We start from the raw sequence: 19,825 nt of genomic DNA, 5'->3' as shown, positions 1-19,825 counted from the left end.
TCTGCTTTGCTCTCCAGGCACATCCAGATCCAACTCCCTTCTTCTTGGTGGCATTTCAATAGTCACATGTTGTTTCTGAGGAGATAGGTTTGTTTCTCTTTGAGGGTTCCTGTATTCTCAGTTGTTAACATCTCTTCTGTCCTCATTGCATTCTTAACTTTCTTTTTAAAGTACAAGCTGGTTTTATTTAGTTTTGTAAAATGCCACACTACCCGAGGGCCTCCAAATAATGATAAATAAGATGCAACGAGCTTGGTTATATAAGAATCTCAGAATTCTTTTTTTCAGATTCAGAATATAAGATTCAGAAACTGGGAGCTAGTTCTTTTGCTTTCAAATCTGTGGCTGAAAGTACAGTTATGTAGTCAGTTGTGGGTTTTTCAGGCTCTTTGGCCATGTTCTGGATGTTTTTCTTCCTAACGTTTCACCAGTCTCCGTGGACGGCATCTTCAGAGGACAGGAGTCAGAACTCTGTCTGTGCTCTGGATGTAGTCAGTATGTGGTCAGTATCTGTCACCTGCTGAGTTCTGAGAGTACACAACAGATTAATATCTACAGAGATTTCTTAACTTATAGCAGTTCATGTCTAAGCATTGTGCTGTTAGTGTACCTGCAAAACAGGATTTCAGCCTGTGAGTGAACTTACACTTTCATAGAATCATAGAATAATGGATTTGGAAGGGGCCTATAAGGTCATCAAGTCCAACTCTATTCTCAATGCAAGGATCCAAATCAAAGCACATCTGACAGATGGTTGTCTAATTTTCTTTTGAATGCCTAGAGCATTCACCACCTCCTGAGGTAGTTGGTTCCACTGTCATACTGCTCTAACAGTTGAGAAGTTTTCCCTTGTATTCACCCTAAATCTGGCTTCCTGTAGCTTGCACCCATTAGTGTGTGTCCCGCACTCCAGGGTGATAGAGAACAGACTGTGTTTCTCTTCTTTATGGCTATCTTTCAAATATTTGAAAAGTGCTTTCATACTGTAACTCCCCTCAGTCCACTTTCCTCAAGGCTAAACATGCCCAGTTCTTTCAGTCTTGCTTAATTTTATTTCACATCTAAGAAATTAAGCTCATGAAATGCAATCTAATATCTAGAAAGCAATCCAAATTGCTTGAACAAACTCCACTCTTTCTGCATAATGTTGTGGAGTCATACCAGATCAACATTAAATAGTTTTAAATGCATTTTAATTTGATTAAGTGATGCAGTGGCAAGAAACATCCGAGGTGTTTATGATGAAGCATAATACAGCCTCTAATTGTGGATGTAAGAGAAGGGGCAAATCAATTCCCTAGTTCCTTCTCTGACATATTTGTAATTGGGAGGAGATATTTTTTATTGCTCTAATTTCAAACACATTTCACACAAATTAATCAGCAACAAGGCATTCCTGTACAAATTGCTTTGAGAAACCATCACTGGATGCCTTGCTTTATCTACATGTCCTGAATATGTTTTTCAGGACATATCATTGTGTCCTTTGTCACCACTCCTGCTAATTTGGTTGTTACTTATACGTCTAGGTCTGCAGTAACTTAAGGATAAATGGGACTTTTTAAGTCAACCTTTATATCAGTCCCACTGATTCAATAGGTCTCTTGGGACAAACAATTTGATGTCATTTTTTTACAACAAAACTATACTGATTTCTGGCCAAATGAGTTTCGTGTCAGTGCAACAGAAGCAAACTCTGCTGTATTCCTCTGGTCATCAAGATGGTGCTGTGACTTGAGTTTAAAATGCAAAGCTTCACATGCTCTTAGTCTTTTTTGGTATGCTACAGTTGCACAAAGTGTTGGTTTTGGCTCTAAGTATCAAGAGTGCAGGAGGAGTTTGAAGCCTCGGATGGTAGTAATAAAAATGTCAGCTGCATACATTAAATAAAGTACCTTTCTGCCTAAAAGTTAAAATGGGAAATTAAGACCAATGTGAGCCTAGGGTCTACAAGTACAAAGTGCCACTGCCTGCAATCACTCCAGCACTCAAGAACCTGTCCTTAGATGTGAGTTCCAGTCTTGTCGATTAAAAAGTGAAAGGGGTCTACATATAAAGAGAAGAGGCCCTTACCCTGCTTATAGCCAGAAGGAAATCAAGTTTGTGTGACTTGGGGACAGAGTGCCGCAGCTTCCAATACACCAGGTGTTCCCAAGCAAAAACGAGCAGGCTCAGCCCCATGGCCACCAGCAGCATGTAGAATACTCCCGCCATGTTGTCAATGTCTAGCTTGCTGCTCATCACCTCGTTCTTTTCGTTTTGGCAGATCCCCGACAACCACACCGTTTCCAATTTCTGAGTTTCACCTGGGACACAATGAACAGACAAATGGACAAAGAGAGGAAGAGGTTAAAATCCTAGCCAAGCAACGTTTCTCTTTGGCTGTATATACTGTATCTCTGCGTTCAATACTCGACTCAGTTCTTACCAGCAGTAACCTAGGATAGTGATTCAGGGTGCTGAACAAATCGCAAGGGAAAGAAGAAAAAGAGAGTTGCTTTGTATGTGTTTTACAGTTTTTACTGTAGGATTATCATGATGCCTCCACACTGCAAGAAAGATATTTCTTTAACATGTCCAGCCCAAGGATACAGTAACTGAAACTGACAATACTGTATTGCAGCTAATCGGGGGGGCGGGGGGCGGGGGGTTCCAAAATAATGTTCCTATCGTCATAAGATTTCAAGACCCACATATTCTGACTAGGTCCATTTACGCCCTCAGATGCCTCCACATTTGCCCTGACATATTTTCCTAACCTTCAAGCTTAAAACAGCTTTTTCATCCAGAATGCCAGTTTGCTTTGTTGGCTCACTCTTTCCATTCACAGGACTCAACTGGAGTTGTAGGAAGCACATGATTGAATCCATATTTTTCATAGAATCATAGAATAGTGAAGTCCAACCCCCTACTTGATGCAGGAGTACAAATCAAAGGATATCTGCCAGGTGGTTGTCTAAGTTTCTCTTGAATGCCTCCAGTGCTGGAGCACTCACCAACTCCTGAGATAACTGGTTCCACTGTCGTACTGCTCTAACAGTTAAGTATAATATCACCCCTCTGTCTTCTTTTCTCATAGCTAATCATGCCTAGTTCTGTAACTCTTTCCTCATAGGGCTTGGTTTCCAGCCCCCTGATCATCCTTGTTGCCTTCTTCTGAACTTGTTCCAGTTTGTCAGCATCCTTCTTGAAGTGTGGTATCCAGAATTGGACACAGTACTCAAGGTGTGAGGCCTAACCAGTGTTGAATAGAGGGGGACTAGCACCTCATAGGATTTGGAAATTGTACTTCTGTTAATGCAGCCTAAAATAGCATTTGCCTTTTTGTAGCCTTTTTGGTGTGTGTGTGTTTTTTTAACTTCAAAGCAGAATCCTAGAATGCTAATTTTATGAAAGAAACATCTTGGAAGAAGGTGATGTACCTATCTACCCCTCATCCTCCCCTGAACTAACAGTGGTTTAGTGGCAGACTTTTAGATCAAGGGAATAGCCTGGGCAGAAAGGGTGAAATTTATTTTCACCAGTTCCATTTCCGCAATCACATGAGCACAATCTCCCATGACTGCTTTGGAGTTTCACACTAAAATAAGATGCACAGATCTCCTATATCACACCTATCTGGATCTGAAGAAACTAGAGAAGCTAGAAATGAAGAAGAAATAGGTGGCTATTATGATGTTGGCTTGCTGATTTCTTTCAGTCCCCAAGCCAAAATGCCCTGTACTACTACCAGTACAGAAGAGATGAGTTCTATCTTACTCTGTTCAATCAATACAGGATTTTGAAAATAGTTAAGTATTTCTGGAAATTAATCCCAAACTGAAACCATCAATCAGCTACAAACCATTGCATTTAAACCAAGATGTGGCCCTGGAGACCAAATGCTAAGGTCCTCGAATACATAAAGCTCATATATACATGTGTGGAGTGCATCTTCTTGATAAGCCTATGCCAACTGTACATCTGTGAACAGGAGACGAGACTCCCAAATCCAGCCATTTCCAATAGCTAGGACATCTGTGGTGCTTTTCTTTATCCTCTCTTCTCTACCACTCAACATATCTTTGCTTCAAAACCTAACATTTAGGACATGGTAAGTTATGATAGGACTGAGTATGAGGGGAAAGTCAGGAGCACAATGCAGCAACAGTCTAATCTATCTTCTAATTGTTGTTACCCATATAATGTGTTACTACTCGTACAAAAACAGCATGAATATTCTCATTGCCATTTGTATCTTCGTAGCTTGTCTTCTGACTCACTGATCTTACATTACGTTTGAAATTTTAATGAAAATATTTGGCCCCAAATTCTTCCAACCAACCACTTAAAAAAATACAAAATAAAACTGGACAATTTCTTAAGGAGTCCTGAAGAGACAAGAGTGTTTTGTTCCTTACTGAACAGAAGAATGAAAGAAAGACATTTTCAGGCACCTGACAGGAGATGTTGTTCTTGATTTAATGTGAATCCCACATAACACCGCTTTGAGGAACAGCTCTCTGACATCTCTTCCACATGTTCTGTAATGACTACGGTACTCAGATCACAGGCTGACTGCTTGGTTACATCGGGTACAGCCAGCATCCAAGCATATTATAGCACTATTCTGGGACAGGAAGTTAACTGCCAAGTAAGTATGTTTAGGATTGCACCATTCATAACATAGTTGTCATTTGTATGTGAAAAATGCCTTTCCCTCAAAGCATCCACAGCGGTCCTTCAAACATGGGGAGTGGGAGAAGTCACTTGTTGTGGAAGGGGACAGAATTCCCCACCCCCACCCCCACGCCTTCCTTCTACACTACAATCTTCACTGGCTGTTGGGATCTTTGAATTTAAACAAAGAAGCCCTATATTTTGGCTGAGGAAAACAGGAAGAGAGGGTATAAAGACACAGTGGGCTCTGCTCTATGTTTGTCCAATTACTGTGATAAAATATTTTCCTCAGCTCTAGAAAGGAACAAAACGGGAGATGGACTCTTCTAAAAATCAGGGAGCAAAAGAGTTTCTTGGAGCAGGACAGAGAAATACTCACCATCTCCCAGGAATTGCAGAAGGGCTAAATCAATTGCCCTTTTCCACTTGGAGTCTTTCTGGAGGGCAATGCCATAGCCAGTGGTGGCAAAGACCTTCCCACTGCCAATGGTCACCAGCTTGCAACCTTCATCCTTGCCCGCCATGTAGTTGAGCACAGCAGCATCATATATAAAAGCATCCAGCTTTCTGGAATCAAATGGAAAAAGAAACAGCAAATGAAGGAACTGTTGCTATGAGAAAAACACGTGAGGTAATAACAGGAGCTGCCCCTTAGCCAGTGTACTATTCAGAACTTAGTAGGCAATCTGGTGTCTTCCAGGTATTATAGACAGCAATCTTCATAATCCTTGATCATCAGCCATGTTAGCTGGAGTTTGTGAGAGTTACATTCCAAATCATCTAGAAGGAGACCTTATATTGGTCACCTCCTGCCATTGTTTGTTTGTTTGTTTGTTGTTCGTTCGTTCATTCATTTATTCATTCATTCATTCTATTTATATCCCGCCTATCTGGTTGTTATGACCACTCTAGGCAGCTTACAAAATCATATAACTATAAGTATATAAACTGCCAGGCCACAAAATTCCACTTAAAAATGAACTACACCCATGTCCGGTTGTTCAATTGGACTTACTCTGATGTACAACATTAACCTTAACCATATTTAAGCTTGGGTTCCCAAACAAGGGAAGAATGGTGGGACAGAAATTGATCAGATAAGTAAATAATAAATGCACATAAGCCTCTTAAAGAAAAAGTTAGAAAACTTGATCTGCTATTAGTAACTTAGTTTGCAGTGTAACTGAGTGGGTGGGAGATGGAGGGCGGGCAAGAAAGCACACAATCCTCATGCTTAGACTCTTTTGGAAAAACAACTCAGTGCACTCCAACACAGAACTCTGTGTCTTGGCCTGTGTGTGAGAGTACTTCAAGCAAGTACTTTTTTTAATGCTTAAGAATTTAAATATTAACAACAATTAAACAGATACTCATTACCATGCTGGTGTGCATACAATGGCACTTGCACACCACATTCCACAAGACAACCACAATAGTTAATAGGTTGCAAGATAAATTGCATTTTCCCAGCTAAAGGGTCTTATAGTTTGAGGGATGAGAAAATATGATTTTCTGCATAGAAAGAGATGCCTAGAGGGTTTTTTTAAAAAAAGGATATCCATTGTCATACGCTGACATGACAGTTGTGGTCTTTTAGGAACAATTACACTTGGAAACTAACTAGCAGACTATGGCTGTGATCCTGTGGCCACTGACGTGGTTCCACTAAATTTAGTAGGGCTTACCTCTAAGTAACTGAACGTAACGTTACACATCAGATGTGGAATTTCTACAAAAATAAGGGATCTGTTCCCACCTTCACCTTTTCAGAGGATCCAGTATGCTTGGTGAAGGAGCAAGAGTTGTTTACTGCACCTCTGATGTATGATAGATGCATACCGAAATATAAGTCTGATTTGCATAAAACTCCCCATCAAAATGGGTGAGGGAGAAGGATTGTTTGCCTTGAACTTATGCTTGCCTGGCTGTATAGTATCTGTAGCTCTTGCAACCCCACCTTGAGCGCATGAAGGGGACATGCTTGTCCATACATCCCACACTGGAGTCTAGAACAAGGGAAGAGATGAAGTGGTCCAACATCTTCCTTTACTTCTCTAAAGGAGTCTTTCATCCTAATCTCAGTTTACTATACATGTCCCCGCTTTAAAACCAACGATAACAATAGGGAAACAACAGAGTGGAGTGGAAAACAGAACCAATGGAACCAAAGAGAAGAGACTGTAAAGAGATTCCCATTTATTAAGAAATTATAGATTAAAAAATCTGATCTTTTTTTTAAAGGTGGAGATAACATGGAGACATCCTTTGCTAAGATTAGGATGCACTGAGCATTTTGAATATCACTAGCTACATCTGCAAAAGGAAAGCCAGTGACTGCAATTAAATACACGTCACAAGTACTGAGGAGAACACATGTTGACAAAGATGCTAGAGCTGATGTTAATTGATTTAACTGTCTCACTAACTTATTCATATGATATGAAAATCGATAAAAGTCTTCCTCAAACTAAAGCTGAAGACTCATCACTTCAAGCAGGCTTTTGACAGTCATGATTGAATCCCTGAATGGCCCCCTTAGAATCAGATAGTTTTCAGTGTTCTTCTGTTTTTAATTATTCAATTGTATTTTAATTAGCATAGAGTTTAATTGTTTCTTAATGGTTAACTTATTACATTTTTAACTCTATTTCTTTAATATTGTGAGCTGCCGTGAGTCTCCTTATTGGTAGAAAGGCGGCATATGAATCAAAGAAACAAATGAATACATAAATAAGTGCTTTCTATAAGTTAAAAACATCCTGGATATCAGAGAAAGCTGAAAATATTTTCATATATGTCATGGCCGGAACCTTGGATAGGAAGAATACTTCACAAAAGTAACCAGCGTTTCAGAACAGAGCAAGCCAACAAATATATGGATAAACCACAGGTATCTGGTGCCTGCTTCTCTTGCTTGACTCATGCTCTGATGAAAGGAGAGAATTTGCAGTGGAAGAAGGAATTAAATATTCTGGCAAAAAAATATAGCTGCCATGTGACAGAATACTGTTATACAGTCAAATGTATGGTTAACATCACACAACACCAGAGAGGCAAAAGAAACCTCATATGCTAAAGACCTACTGGAAAAGGCAATGACATGAAACTGTGGATTGTCATTTTGACTCATGGCAACCAGTCCATGAATGCTTCAAAAAAAGTGGTCAAAGATACAGCATATCATGGCCTCAGCAAAGCTTGAAATAACTACTTTTAAAAAAATACAACTTCCAGAATTCCTTGGCTAGCATGGGATATCAGAGATCTTCAAAAATTAACTGTTTTGGATTTCAGTATGCACAGAAGACATGCAAGAGACCTCATCAGACTAATCAGAATGCTTGTATGAATTAGTTCTCACAAAATAAGGAAGAAGAATATAAGGTTGGTAGAAATCTATAGCCAGTATCCTGTTCATTGAATGCAGAATGGAAGAGCAATAGTGGAAAGGCTCCAGCAGGCTCCCTAACTTGTTCTCAGTTGCGTTACTGATCTCACAACCAGTGTGTGATGAGGCATATGACAGGGAGCCAGCTGGAGCAGGGGGAATGCTTACTCTATTATTGCTGCATGAGAGTTGCATATTGTGCAATGCAGCAAATCAGCATTTCATAAGGCAATTCTAAAAAATCGGGGAACCCCTAAATTTTTTAAAAATCTAACTTTGAAACTGGATGATTCTGACCTTGATTTCCAATGACATTCTTTGCTAACACCAACCTCTTCTATTTTTATTTCAAAAAGCAAAGAGACATATTTTGGAAAACATGCACACAACATTTCCATGAAGCTTTTGGTCTAGTATAGCTTTTCTTCCTCAGCTTGCCGAACAGAAAAAAAGGGCTTGGAAATTGGAACATAGCTTTCCAGTCTACATTTGGTGGAGTGGGCATGGTAACATTAGTTTAACCGAGAGATGAAAGGTTGTGTGTGTTTCTCTGTTGTACATGTTGTACTTACTCAGATCTTTGCTTCACCATTTCATTAAGTTCTAAACATCCCTTTAAAATATTTTGGCACAGAGGAACTAAAGCTACAGCCAAGCTGTTCTCATTTCTATCTTCTCCAAGTAACCATAGCATAGATCATAGGATCATCTTTTGGAATCCTCTGCCACTGGGTCATTGTATAGGAGGGAAATTTATGACTGAATTTGTGTGCAGCAGACGTATATATCAAAAAAAATATTTTTTAAAAAGCGGAAATTCAATTACGTATTCAAAAAATCTCTGGTTTAAGAATGTAAGATATTGTGCTTCTATACCCATGATTCAAAAAGCCCGTGTTGCCAACAGGAAAAAGGATGCCAAGCTTTGCATAGCAAAGGGGAGTGCTGGAACGTTGACAACACCAATAGCAGTAGTCGAGATGGTCTACAGCAGAGGTTGTCTACCCCTGGCCTGTGACCTGGTACTGGTCCATGGCTGAGCTGGACTGGGCTGCAGAAACAGACCTCGCGCCCCCCCCCCGCACACACTTCCCTCCCCACAGCTGTTTTGCACATGCAAGTGCATGCCAGCACTGGCATGAGCGCTCCCCACCCCTTCATAGCTGTGCCCACATGAAGGGGTGGATGGGCACATCTGCGCGCATGCAGGTGCTCCTTCACATGCACAAAGGAGTGAGGGAGCATTTGTGCTGGAGCTGACGGGACAGCATGTGCTCCCCCACCGCTTTGCGCATGTGCCTGAGACCGCGAGCACACCCACACAAGCACAGGGGGTGCCCCGCCTTCCTCAGAAGCTCAGCTGGTCCGTGGTCCCAAAAAGGTTGGGGACCGCTGGTCTACAGGATACGCTCTTCTGTCACTATCATTCACACTTGTTGAAAAACAGCCCTGACAATTGCTTTGTGTTTGGGTGAGATGTGATTAACTGATGAAAAAAGGAGTCAGTTTCTGTGATTTTCCGTCGCATGATGTCACTTTGTGAATGGTAGTGAGCTCAAGAGGGTATCCTGTAGATCATCTTGACTGCTGTCATTGGTGTTGTCAATATCCCACCTTCATAAACCAGAGGTTTTTTGAAGAATTGAATTATCCTTCACCTCCGTATTTGCAGAATACAGGATACTGACCTGTATCTGGAAGTTAAAAGGGGCAAGAACCAGAAACTAATGTCAGTGGATTTATTCAAAACATACAAAATAATCAGATCTGCGTAGGAATTTATGCACACATGCCTTGAGGACATCATCTTGCATAGTGTTCTCATTGGGACATGGAGAAACCTACCCCATTTTGAGGCTGATGAGGGCATCCTCCACTGAGCGCTGGTTGTACTTCACCATGTGGGTGTGCATATCATGATAGTTGCTCCGAATGTTCCTCTCTGTGCTGCCATTGGGAACAGTTCCAAACCGAAATGGGGGATATTGATCCTGGGGCTTCTGGAACTGAGGTGGGAACAGCACACAAAAAAGTTTGTTGCCTAATCCAGTAAGGCATCAGCACCCTTTATTCATCTGTGCGAACAGGTATCTAAGTGAAGAGTTCTCTACCACTATTTTGGTGTATGTTTATTCTCAGATAGCTATATCTTTCTACTCAGATATATTTATTTTACTTTATAGATCAAATTGCTAGAATGTTTGGGGATAGAATAATATGGAAGCCTCACACATATTAAGTGCAGAAAAGCAAAGCTCCCCAATTATCTCCAGCCTTATAATGCCAAATATAGTAGAATGCTCTTAGTCTATTAGATCCCGTAAAATTGCCTGTATAGAGTTAGCTACAAGAAGCTATACCTGGTGACCAGAAATAGTGAAACAATTACAGGTAAGCATTTCCTATAATTTTAAGCCGCCCAGAGAATTTGGGTAGAGTGGGCGGCATATAAGTTAAATAAATAAATAAATAATACCAAAGCTAGAAAATGTAATAGGAGTTCTGCTCTTCATCACCAATCCACTTTACCCGTGACTACTTTTCTAAGCTCCCTGGTGTTATTTGTTACCACTCTCCGCATTCTACATTTATTATTTTACCACTCCCACCACCACACACCCCCAAGCCCTCCTCACCTTCTTATCACTCAGCCCAGAGACAGTATCAATGTATTGCTCTTGAATCATGAATGCTGCCAAATTAGCTGTGTAGCTGGCCAGAAAGATGACGGCAAAGAAGGCCCAGATGAGCACCATGATTTTACTTGTAGTGCCTTTGGGGTTCTCAATGGGAACGGAGTTGTTAAAAACGAGAGCCCACAGCAGCCAGACCGACTTGCCAATGGTGAAGGAAGGCCCTCCAGTCTCTAGAAAGATGGAACAGGGGGGAAAATATGGGTTGCAGACATAAAAAATTTTATTTTCTGTTGGTGTGTAATGAGCCTTTAAAGTAACATAAATGCATTTACTTAATGATGCCTGCAAAACCTTTCTTGCAGCAGTTTCAGACACATTTGGCAGAATTTGCTATGGAAATTTTCTTTCCTCTTTCTTCCATTTGTTAAACAAAAGACTGCACCTGCATTTAAAAGTCTGGTGGCGCAGCAGATTTTGACAAACATCAGCCCTAAAGGCTAGGCATGAAATACTGCTTGCAATCCTGGTGGCCCAATAGGGTCATTAGGAGGCCCAGCAATTTGTTTGATTGTTAATTAATGACATCAATGCCTACATGGAATCTAGTTTTCAAGGGATCTAGTTCTGAAGTACACTCTAATAAGAATTATCAGAATCTTCCGTATCTGTTGTGCATCTTGTCCCTCTTGCTATGAAAAAGCAACAAAAACTGATACATTAGAATATGTAGGCATGAAAAAAGGAAGGGAAGTCTTGTACAATTAGAACATGTTGGACTTCTGGATATGTCTGTTTTTCTTCCATTGGCAAAGATGACATTTTGTTGCTGTTTCTAAATTAAGAATGCAATTATATTAAAGAGGGGAAAGAAAGGGAAAAAAACCCCCAGCAACTCTGTAATATGAAACAAGTGCTGTCTGGAGAGCTCACTGAAATGGAGAAACTAAAGTTTGGAAGTTCGATTCCCCACTGTGCCTTTTGGGTAAAAAGCCAGGCTGTGTGGCCTTGGGCAAGCTGTGAATCAACTTGATAGCATGCAGTTATTATTTGTAATAGGAAATGAAAAATCTGGAAATGGTTCAAGGATGCAAATATAAAATATATTTACTTGGTGCCCTTGGTAGTGTTCTTCCTAGTAGTTAGCAGTTTACTCCTGATTTCTAGTATCCTTGCCCATTTTTGTTCACCACCATCACCACTTGAGGACAGCAAACTCTCCAAGGCTCCTGATGAGGAATCCAGAAATCTCCCTCAAGGGTCTGAAGGCTGGGCAAAGGTGGCAATGGGCAGAGGGGGGAAGATTTATTCTTACTGCTCAAGGAACCTTTTCATTAACACACCTGTCAGGACGCATAAGTTTTAATGAGGCTTTTTGAAGGGCAGAGATGGGATGGCTGGCCTGGGGTTGACAGCTTCTCAAAGCAGCTGTGAGAAATCTTCCCTCTGGCTTACCAAGATGCTGAAACTATTAGGAGGAGAGGCTGCTCACAGAGTTTACAGCCCAGACCTACAGATCGGGCAGGCTGATCTGGCCAGCAGTTGACAGTTCAGAGACAGAGATGTTGACAGAGAAATGGATCATATCAGTCTAAAACACTTGTGGCGGGCAGTGTATTACACTGTGCAGAGGAAGAAATCCAGGTCAAATTAACCTAATCTGCAGTCCCTATGGGCATCTGAGAATGAGGCACCATGTGCCCAGGAATGCTTGTGCTATAGAATGGCAGAGAGCAGCCCCAAGGTTGTGACTTATATAGGAAACAGGGGGGGACACTGTTTCTAAACAGCTTGCCCGTGCTTTACATCTAGACTAACTACCACATGTAAAGTTCAGATAAGTCTCTTGTACTTTTAATGGCTGCACAGAAGTCAGAATACCAGCAAGGAATGTGAATTTATCCTACAAGTGTTTCCATTTGCACATGACAAATCTTCTGTACAACAAACAGAAGAAAGATTACTGCCTGTCTACACCCAGTTCCCCTAAACTACTGGTGAGAATTTTAAGAAATCTCTGCATCTACCACCAATGACTGTAGGGGAATGGAATGGGATGCTTCTCGGTTTGCTCTCCTGAAATCTAAAGGCATTCTTGGAAAGCATCATAACTTTCAAAAGTCATAAGTAAGTCTGATGGTTTGTAAAAATATAACTTTCAAGAGGATACACTTTGGTAGATTCACCAATGTCATTTACCAAAAAGCATGCTGCTTATATACCACTCCACAGCGCTCAAAGCACTTTCTGGGTAGTTTACAATTTAATTATGCAAGCTACATATTGCTCCCCCAGCAACCTAGGTACTCAATTTACCAACCTTGGAAGGATGGACAGCTGAGTGAACCTTACGCCAGCTATCTGGGATTGAATTTAGGTCATGAGCAGAGTTTTTGGTGCAGTATTGCAGTTTAACCACTGCACCACTTTCTATCACCTGTGCTTCACTGGGTAACTACTGTACTTCCATTATCTTCTTTATTGTCCATGTGTAGATGGAAAGATGGCCAATGGCATAACGCCATTGGGTAGTAAGAAAAATGCACATAAATGATAGTCACACATAAATGATCATTATTTGATTATTGTAGGATATTTTCTTGCTGCTTTGCCAATGCGTATCTAAAATGCCTGAAAATATCCTGACCATAAAAAGAGGAACAGTTCAACTAAAAACTGGAATAGAATGTGATGCTTTTAATAGAGTAGATGATGCCCGACTGACAGAAATTTCCATGGGTTCCCTTGGATATGGACAAAATATTTGGTAAGGCACTGGAAATGGGCTATCCTTTGCAACTGCAGGCATTCTTCTTGTAAAACAAGACCCATCAACATGGCTGACTGTATTACAATGGAATGATCACTTTCCCAGTGTTGCTTGTTTGTATGAGATGCAGTTCTTGCAACAGCAGGAAAAGTGCAATAGGTAATAGGCTCTCGGGCTGCAGCTCCTTATTCTTGGGATAGGTTTTATGAAAGACATCCAGCTATTTGCCCACCAACTGGAAGGCCCACTCACTGGACCATTTTGGAAACTTACTTACTTTTGCCACTGGTTAAATTCTGATTGTAGCCAACAGGGCTGAAATATTCAAACATGAAGACTGTGATGGCAACAACTGTGAGACACATCACAAACATCATCACCCACACGGCTGGACTGTAAGGCTCTGGAAGACAAGAGGAAGCCAGTCAACCCAGGGTGCGTGACAGGTTAGGAGCTGCCTGTCCATGCCCTCCCCTCCGGTACTCAAATCCTTTCCAATTATCTAGAAAGAAAGGCTGATCTACCAATGGACACAGTGTGGTAGAGACCTTCAATGTCTCCAACATATGTCATGGCACATTCATCCTTTGTGGCCATTCTCCGTTACTAACAAATGGGATAGGCAACAAAATGTTGACATTTGGAGTGGTCCTGTTCAGAGTACCCATCAGTGAACCTTGGTCTGCTTCAGAACAGTTCATTCTATATCCCTTCCAAATTTGTTTGCTTATTCCCATCCCTAACGGTCAGTTAGCATATGAAGTTATCACTGGGATTCAAGAGTTCTTTTAACCAAGGATTTTTCACCTCTTTTTTTATTTCTGCAAAACATGAGGTTTCTCCAGGCCTGCTAACGCAGTATTAAAGCTAAACCAGTGAATTATTCAAATATTAAGCAAATTACTAACATTATATTAGAAGTGTTAGGTAAAAGCATTATGAAACAGATTTAGAAGCAACAAAATATGAACCATCCCATTTATTGTCTCCTAGACCGTCAGTCACTAAGGAAAAGCCTGCCTCAAGAGAAAGATGGTCTTTTCCGCTTTGCAGAAGGACAGCATTTATGGAGCCATTAGAACTATGATGAGTATTTAAAAAGTGGAATTCTCTAACCAAAATGAGATTTCTGGTATCATGCTATACAAACACTACATGGTTCATTGTGATGATTTGTTTTGAGAAAGGTAAATGAATGAAGGAAATCATGTAGACACCAAAGACCTAGAAACTGCCTTTATCAAGCTAAGAAAGACATTTCCCATTTACTTTTCTCTCTACAGCAATTTTTCCTCATCCATAGGGTTGTCAGAGGAGTTCTTGTACATAGGCATGAATAAGGTATAATTTCACAGTTGTGACTGCATGAAGTGATGCAGTTTCTAACATGCCAACCAAGTTATCACTGCTTCACATTTTTCATTCCAGCCAACATTACTTCATAGTTTTGTTACAACAGACTTCATAAAGTATGCAGAAGATGCACTTCTGTAGACACACAAGAGTCACATACCAGGGACTCAAACTGAATTTAAACTGCAACTCCAAATTGGGTTAAACGTTCATTATCTCCTGAATCAAACCAGAATCCTCATTTGAAGTTTACTTTCAACCCAAAGCAGAAAATTTCCTTCAACTGCAGGACAGGAAGAAGGATCGCAAGGTTTTAAGGGTCATCTAACCTACTAAAAGATGGAGACATGAGAGCTCTTCCGGTAGCTCAAATATAAATAAGTTATAAGCGCATTAAAATTTAGACCTAGAATGACCTTTTTGTATCCCTTAAAAAGAAAAGGAACCCTTGCTGCTTTTTAATTTTAGAATTAAAAATGAAATTGATGGGCAAATAACACACAAACACACACATTCATGCACATTCTCACCAAATGGTCACCTTGGAGAGTAACACTGATCACATATGTGAAGGTGGGGAGGGGCACTAACCAGGATTGTCAGTAAAATTTATCAGTCAAAGACCGAAAGCTGAACTGTTTTCAGAAGCATTAAGGAAACCTGAGTCACATGAAAAGTGGTAAAATGTGTATAGGGTCACAAATCAGTTTAGTATTTTTCAACAGGCATACCCTAAAGATATTTGCCTGTCCTTATCACAGGTAAATGAGGAAGGGAGAGGGGCAGAAAACACTGTTCCAGGCACTTTACAGCAGTAACATGTCTGCAGAAAGGTATATGAAAAGAATTGTGTTTTGCAAGGCCCAGGCAAAAAACAGGCAAATGTGAACTGAGTATATAAAATATTCATCTGGTTTATGGCTGGCCTTTCGGAGTAAGAAAGAAAATGATAATAACTTTCCAGATAATTACAGAAGGTTTGTCAAAATTGTGTTCCATTGTTTCCAGTGTTAACATTTCATGAGACAGAAATGCTTCGACAAGTCATTCCCACAAAGAAGTGCTCGGGACCTTTAAAACTGCTAATTAAGTGGGAACAGCAACAGCTGCGACTTTACCTTTCCTTCTCCTTCCCAGTTCTCTACTTTGCCCCTCCCTCAGCCAGAGTAGCGCACACACACACACACACACACAATTCCAGGTGTGCTGCACAGCAGGCAGGCAATGAGCAGGTGGAGGGGGGGAATGGGGCCACCTCTAAGTGAGGTAGGAGAAATGGCAGCTGTTCCATTTCCCACTCCCTCTGTGGGTCTCAGAAGAGGGAGAGGGAGAGAGAAAGGCAAAAGGCCCTGCTCCTTGTGCCCGGCATGGCCACACCTGGGGGTGGGTGGGGGGCCTGCCAGCTGAGGCTGAGTCTCCCTGCTTGCGTGGACTGAAGGCTGTGCGGCTGAGACACCACGTCCTGTCCCGTGTGGACGTGACCAAAATGGGGTGGGGAGAAGAGGAAAGGTACACAATTACAAAAAGGCATGTATAAAAAAAGGGAAAGAAGCAAGCACACACAGAGAACTGTTGTCAGATGACAGCAGCAAGAGAGAGAGAGAGAGAGAGCTTCAGCAGTAAAGGGCAGGCTGAAGGATGGGATTAATTCAGGCCCTCAAAATATAGCAACAGAGACCCATTTGTCAGCTTGTCCTTCCCTGTCAGGGAGGACAGAAACTTTTATCTGATGGCATCAGATGCATTTTATCAGCATCTTGAGGCAGAAGGGAGAGGGGAGAAGGAGAGAGAAAGCAAGGAGGGATCCCAACATGAGAAGCAACACACACACATTTCCATTATGTTTATGTTTGCCCCTTGTATGTCCAAGAAAAGAATATTTAGGCCACACTTCTCAGTGGATGCTCTTCCCAGCATGTTGCACTAGGACTCCCACCATCTCCAACTCTATGGTCTTGATACATTTCAAGGATGCTTGGTTAGGGGATGTGCTGGTTTTGATAACTATCCAGAAAGAGGCTGTTCCTCTCCTCTTTTGCTTATGTTCTCCCATATTTCCATTTGAAAAATCAGAGGAGAAAACAATTCTCGAATTATTTTCTACCATCACAATTTGTGATGACCTCCAGTAAAAAAACAAAAAAAACTTGTTAAAATGTATTCATTGGAATGTGAACTTTAGACTTTCGTACAATGGTGCCTCGCTTAACGATTGCCTCATTTAGCGATGTTTTCGCTTAACGATGGTTTTTTAAAAGAATTCTATGCATCATTTAACGATGTTTCCTATGGGCAATTTTCGCTTAGCGACTTCGGGACCATGCTTCGCATAGCGAATGCGTTTTTAAGTCCCCTGTTTCGCTTAACGTTTTTTCAATTTTAAAAGTGTCTTAAAATGTTCAAAAATGTTTTAAATGCTTGGAATCGTTAGTGCACCTTCTAAAACGTGTGCAAACTTAATTTGGCTTTGATCTGACTTTTCGTTAATTTTTGGTGAATTTTTTTCTCCCCCATAGGAAACAATGGAGCTGTCAAAAGTTGGGCTCCATTGTTTCCTATGGGGGAGGAAAAAATTCACAAAAACTTAACAAAGACTCAGAAACTGTTTTAAATGCTTGGATTCGTTAGAGCACCTTGCAAAACCTGTGCAAACTTAGTTTGGCTTCGTTCTGAGTCTTCGTTAATTTTTTGTGAATTTTTTTCTCCCCCATAGGAAAGCATGGAGCTGTCAAATTTTGACAGCTGTCAAAAGTTGGTGGGGGAAAAAATCAGCAAAAATTAACAAAAAGTCAGATCAGAGCCAAATTAAGTTTGCACCCATTTTAGAAGGTGCACTAACGATTCCAGGCATTTAAAACAGTTTTTGAACCTTTTAAGACACACTTAAATTTGCAAAAATGGACATCGCAAAACCATTGAAATGCACTGAATAGGCTTCAATGCATTCCAATGGAGGAAACATTGTATCGCTTAACGATGTTTCCTATGGGTTTCTTCGCTTAAGGACGTGCCTATTGGAACGGATTAACCAGTTTTTAATGCATCTCTATGGGAAAACGCGTTTCGCTTAACTATGTTTTCCCATAGCGATTTTTTTTGGAACCAATTAACATTGTTAAGCGAGGCACCACTGTATTTTCTTCTGAGTGCCAATACGAAAGTTGTCCGCAACATAGCAAAATTCATATCTAAGGTAATGGGCATAAGATCTCACTGCATTGATCAAATAGGTGTTCCCTGCAGGGGTGACTCACTCAATTAAAATATGTACATGCTATTTTATATTTTATTACTGAAATCTATTTTATCGCTTTTTAGCTGTTTACTTGGGATTCGTGTGATCTGTATGCTTTTTGATATGGTCAAAATGACTAATCAAATTTAAAAAAAATACAAAAATGCATTTATTAAGGAAAAGTGAAAACAGAAATGTATGTAGTAATATACAAAATAATGTACAAAAATGTTTATGTTAAGGAAGTGTGCCTTTCATACAGAATGCATATGTATGGAATTTTCATGCAGATGTTTTAGAAAAGCAATAGAATAAACCTAACAACAGGGAAAAATGAGAAACAGAAGAGAAACTGAAGTCCTGAAATCTTCGTCATTTGTCATCTCTAGACCACATTAATGCCTCTATTTGTGTAAGTGGATTTCTTTTAATTTTCCGATTCTTTAAATTTTCTGAATGGTAAATGGTAAATCTCAGCTTCAGAAAAGGTTTCTGGTAGATACTTGCAAAGTACATATTACTTCCAAAGAATGGCACAAAGCCACAAACGCAGAGAACAAATCTTTTTTCTATAACTGTGCCATACCAATGTTTCAGCTGTGGGCTTGGTATGCAAGTAGCTGCTTACAAGCATCTTGGGACCGAAGGAAATACAGTAGAGAGAGCTTGTTCACAGTACAAATGCACCTTTACTGATCAATAGAATCACTCTTCCAAATCCTTGCCAGATAGGGTTTTTTTTCTGAGTACAGTATTGTCCTGAGATAGTGCAAGTGGTATTAGTCAATAAGCTCTGCCTATAAATATAGATGGGCATGATTATCCATAAGTCTGTTGTGCTACATTTCCACATTAATTTACAGTTCTTTTTAATCCTCACAAAAACGCATACAGTACTTAGTTTTGAGCATCACCACCCTCACCAAACGTGTCTTCTATTTTTTCAAACATATTTTATTGTACAGTCTGTATTTCCATGAAACTTTCTGTACATTTTTTTTCAACCAAGAACTGCATCACATAGTTTAAAGAAGAGGGAACTCCCAAGGTTAACAGTGTTCTGATCTACAAATCAGTTTTGTAGATCAGTGATGAGACACTGTGCTAAGAGTCTTGGGAAGTAACATTTCCAAACATTTGGTAGAAGATATGGCCAATAACACACACATTGCTCAAGCATCCTAGCCTATCAATCAGTGTGCCTCTTTTTTTTTGCTATTAATCTTCTGCATGTATTTATTTCATACTCAACATATTCCAGAGATACACCACTGTTTTTCTCCTCCACATTATCTCTTCAATTCACTGGTGTGTACTTGATCCTGAAATGAATAAAGCGGCTTTCCTCCTATAGAAACAGCCCACAGAGCATAGTTCTTACTTGGAAACTACCGCCTTGAAATAAACTGATTCTTTGTAAGAACTATGAGATTCAGAGCCGGCCCTACCACAGGCAAAATGAGGAACAGCCCAAGGCAGTAGAGAAGCAGCAAATAATTAAGATGTTTATTGCTGTCATTGTCTTTGTACTGCTGGACACAGGAGATAGGTGCTTGTGGAATGTTTGCTTCTTGTGCTAAAATAATTTGGATACCTTGGGGTAAGAGTATGTGTATGTGGGGAGGGGAGGGTACCAACAGCTGCTCCACTTGAAGCAGCCAATGTCTTGGGACTGCCTCGTTTAAATGCCATCCAACTGTTAAGCAAACTTCTGTTTGAAAACCTGAACTGATCAATCATTTGCCATGTCAGAAGGGAAGCACAGCTGTGTGTCTCAAGGATATTTC

General features: G+C 40.4%; 1 protein-coding gene across 2 annotated transcripts in view; it reads right to left on the bottom strand.

Annotated features, from left to right (window-relative positions):
- The window catches only part of GRIN2C (glutamate ionotropic receptor NMDA type subunit 2C), a 104,950-nt gene that overhangs the window by 2,892 nt on the left and 82,233 nt on the right, over positions 1-19,825 (bottom strand). For both annotated transcript variants that reach the window (XM_072990578.2, XM_072990579.2), the window contains 5 exons: positions 13,728-13,853; positions 10,684-10,913; positions 9,893-10,053; positions 5,039-5,226; positions 2,074-2,306 (listed from right to left, as the gene is read on the bottom strand). In XM_072990578.2, the coding sequence (XP_072846679.2) occupies positions 2,074-2,306; positions 5,039-5,226; positions 9,893-10,053; positions 10,684-10,913; positions 13,728-13,853 (938 nt within the window). The remainder of the gene's footprint in view (positions 1-2,073; positions 2,307-5,038; positions 5,227-9,892; positions 10,054-10,683; positions 10,914-13,727; positions 13,854-19,825) is intronic.

This window comes from Pogona vitticeps, chromosome 2 (assembly GCF_051106095.1).
Source record: "Pogona vitticeps strain Pit_001003342236 chromosome 2, PviZW2.1, whole genome shotgun sequence".
NCBI classification, from domain to species: domain Eukaryota; kingdom Metazoa; phylum Chordata; class Lepidosauria; order Squamata; family Agamidae; genus Pogona; species Pogona vitticeps.
The sequence above is the reverse complement of the archived record's forward strand: the minus strand, read 5'-3'. Positions and strand labels throughout refer to the sequence as shown.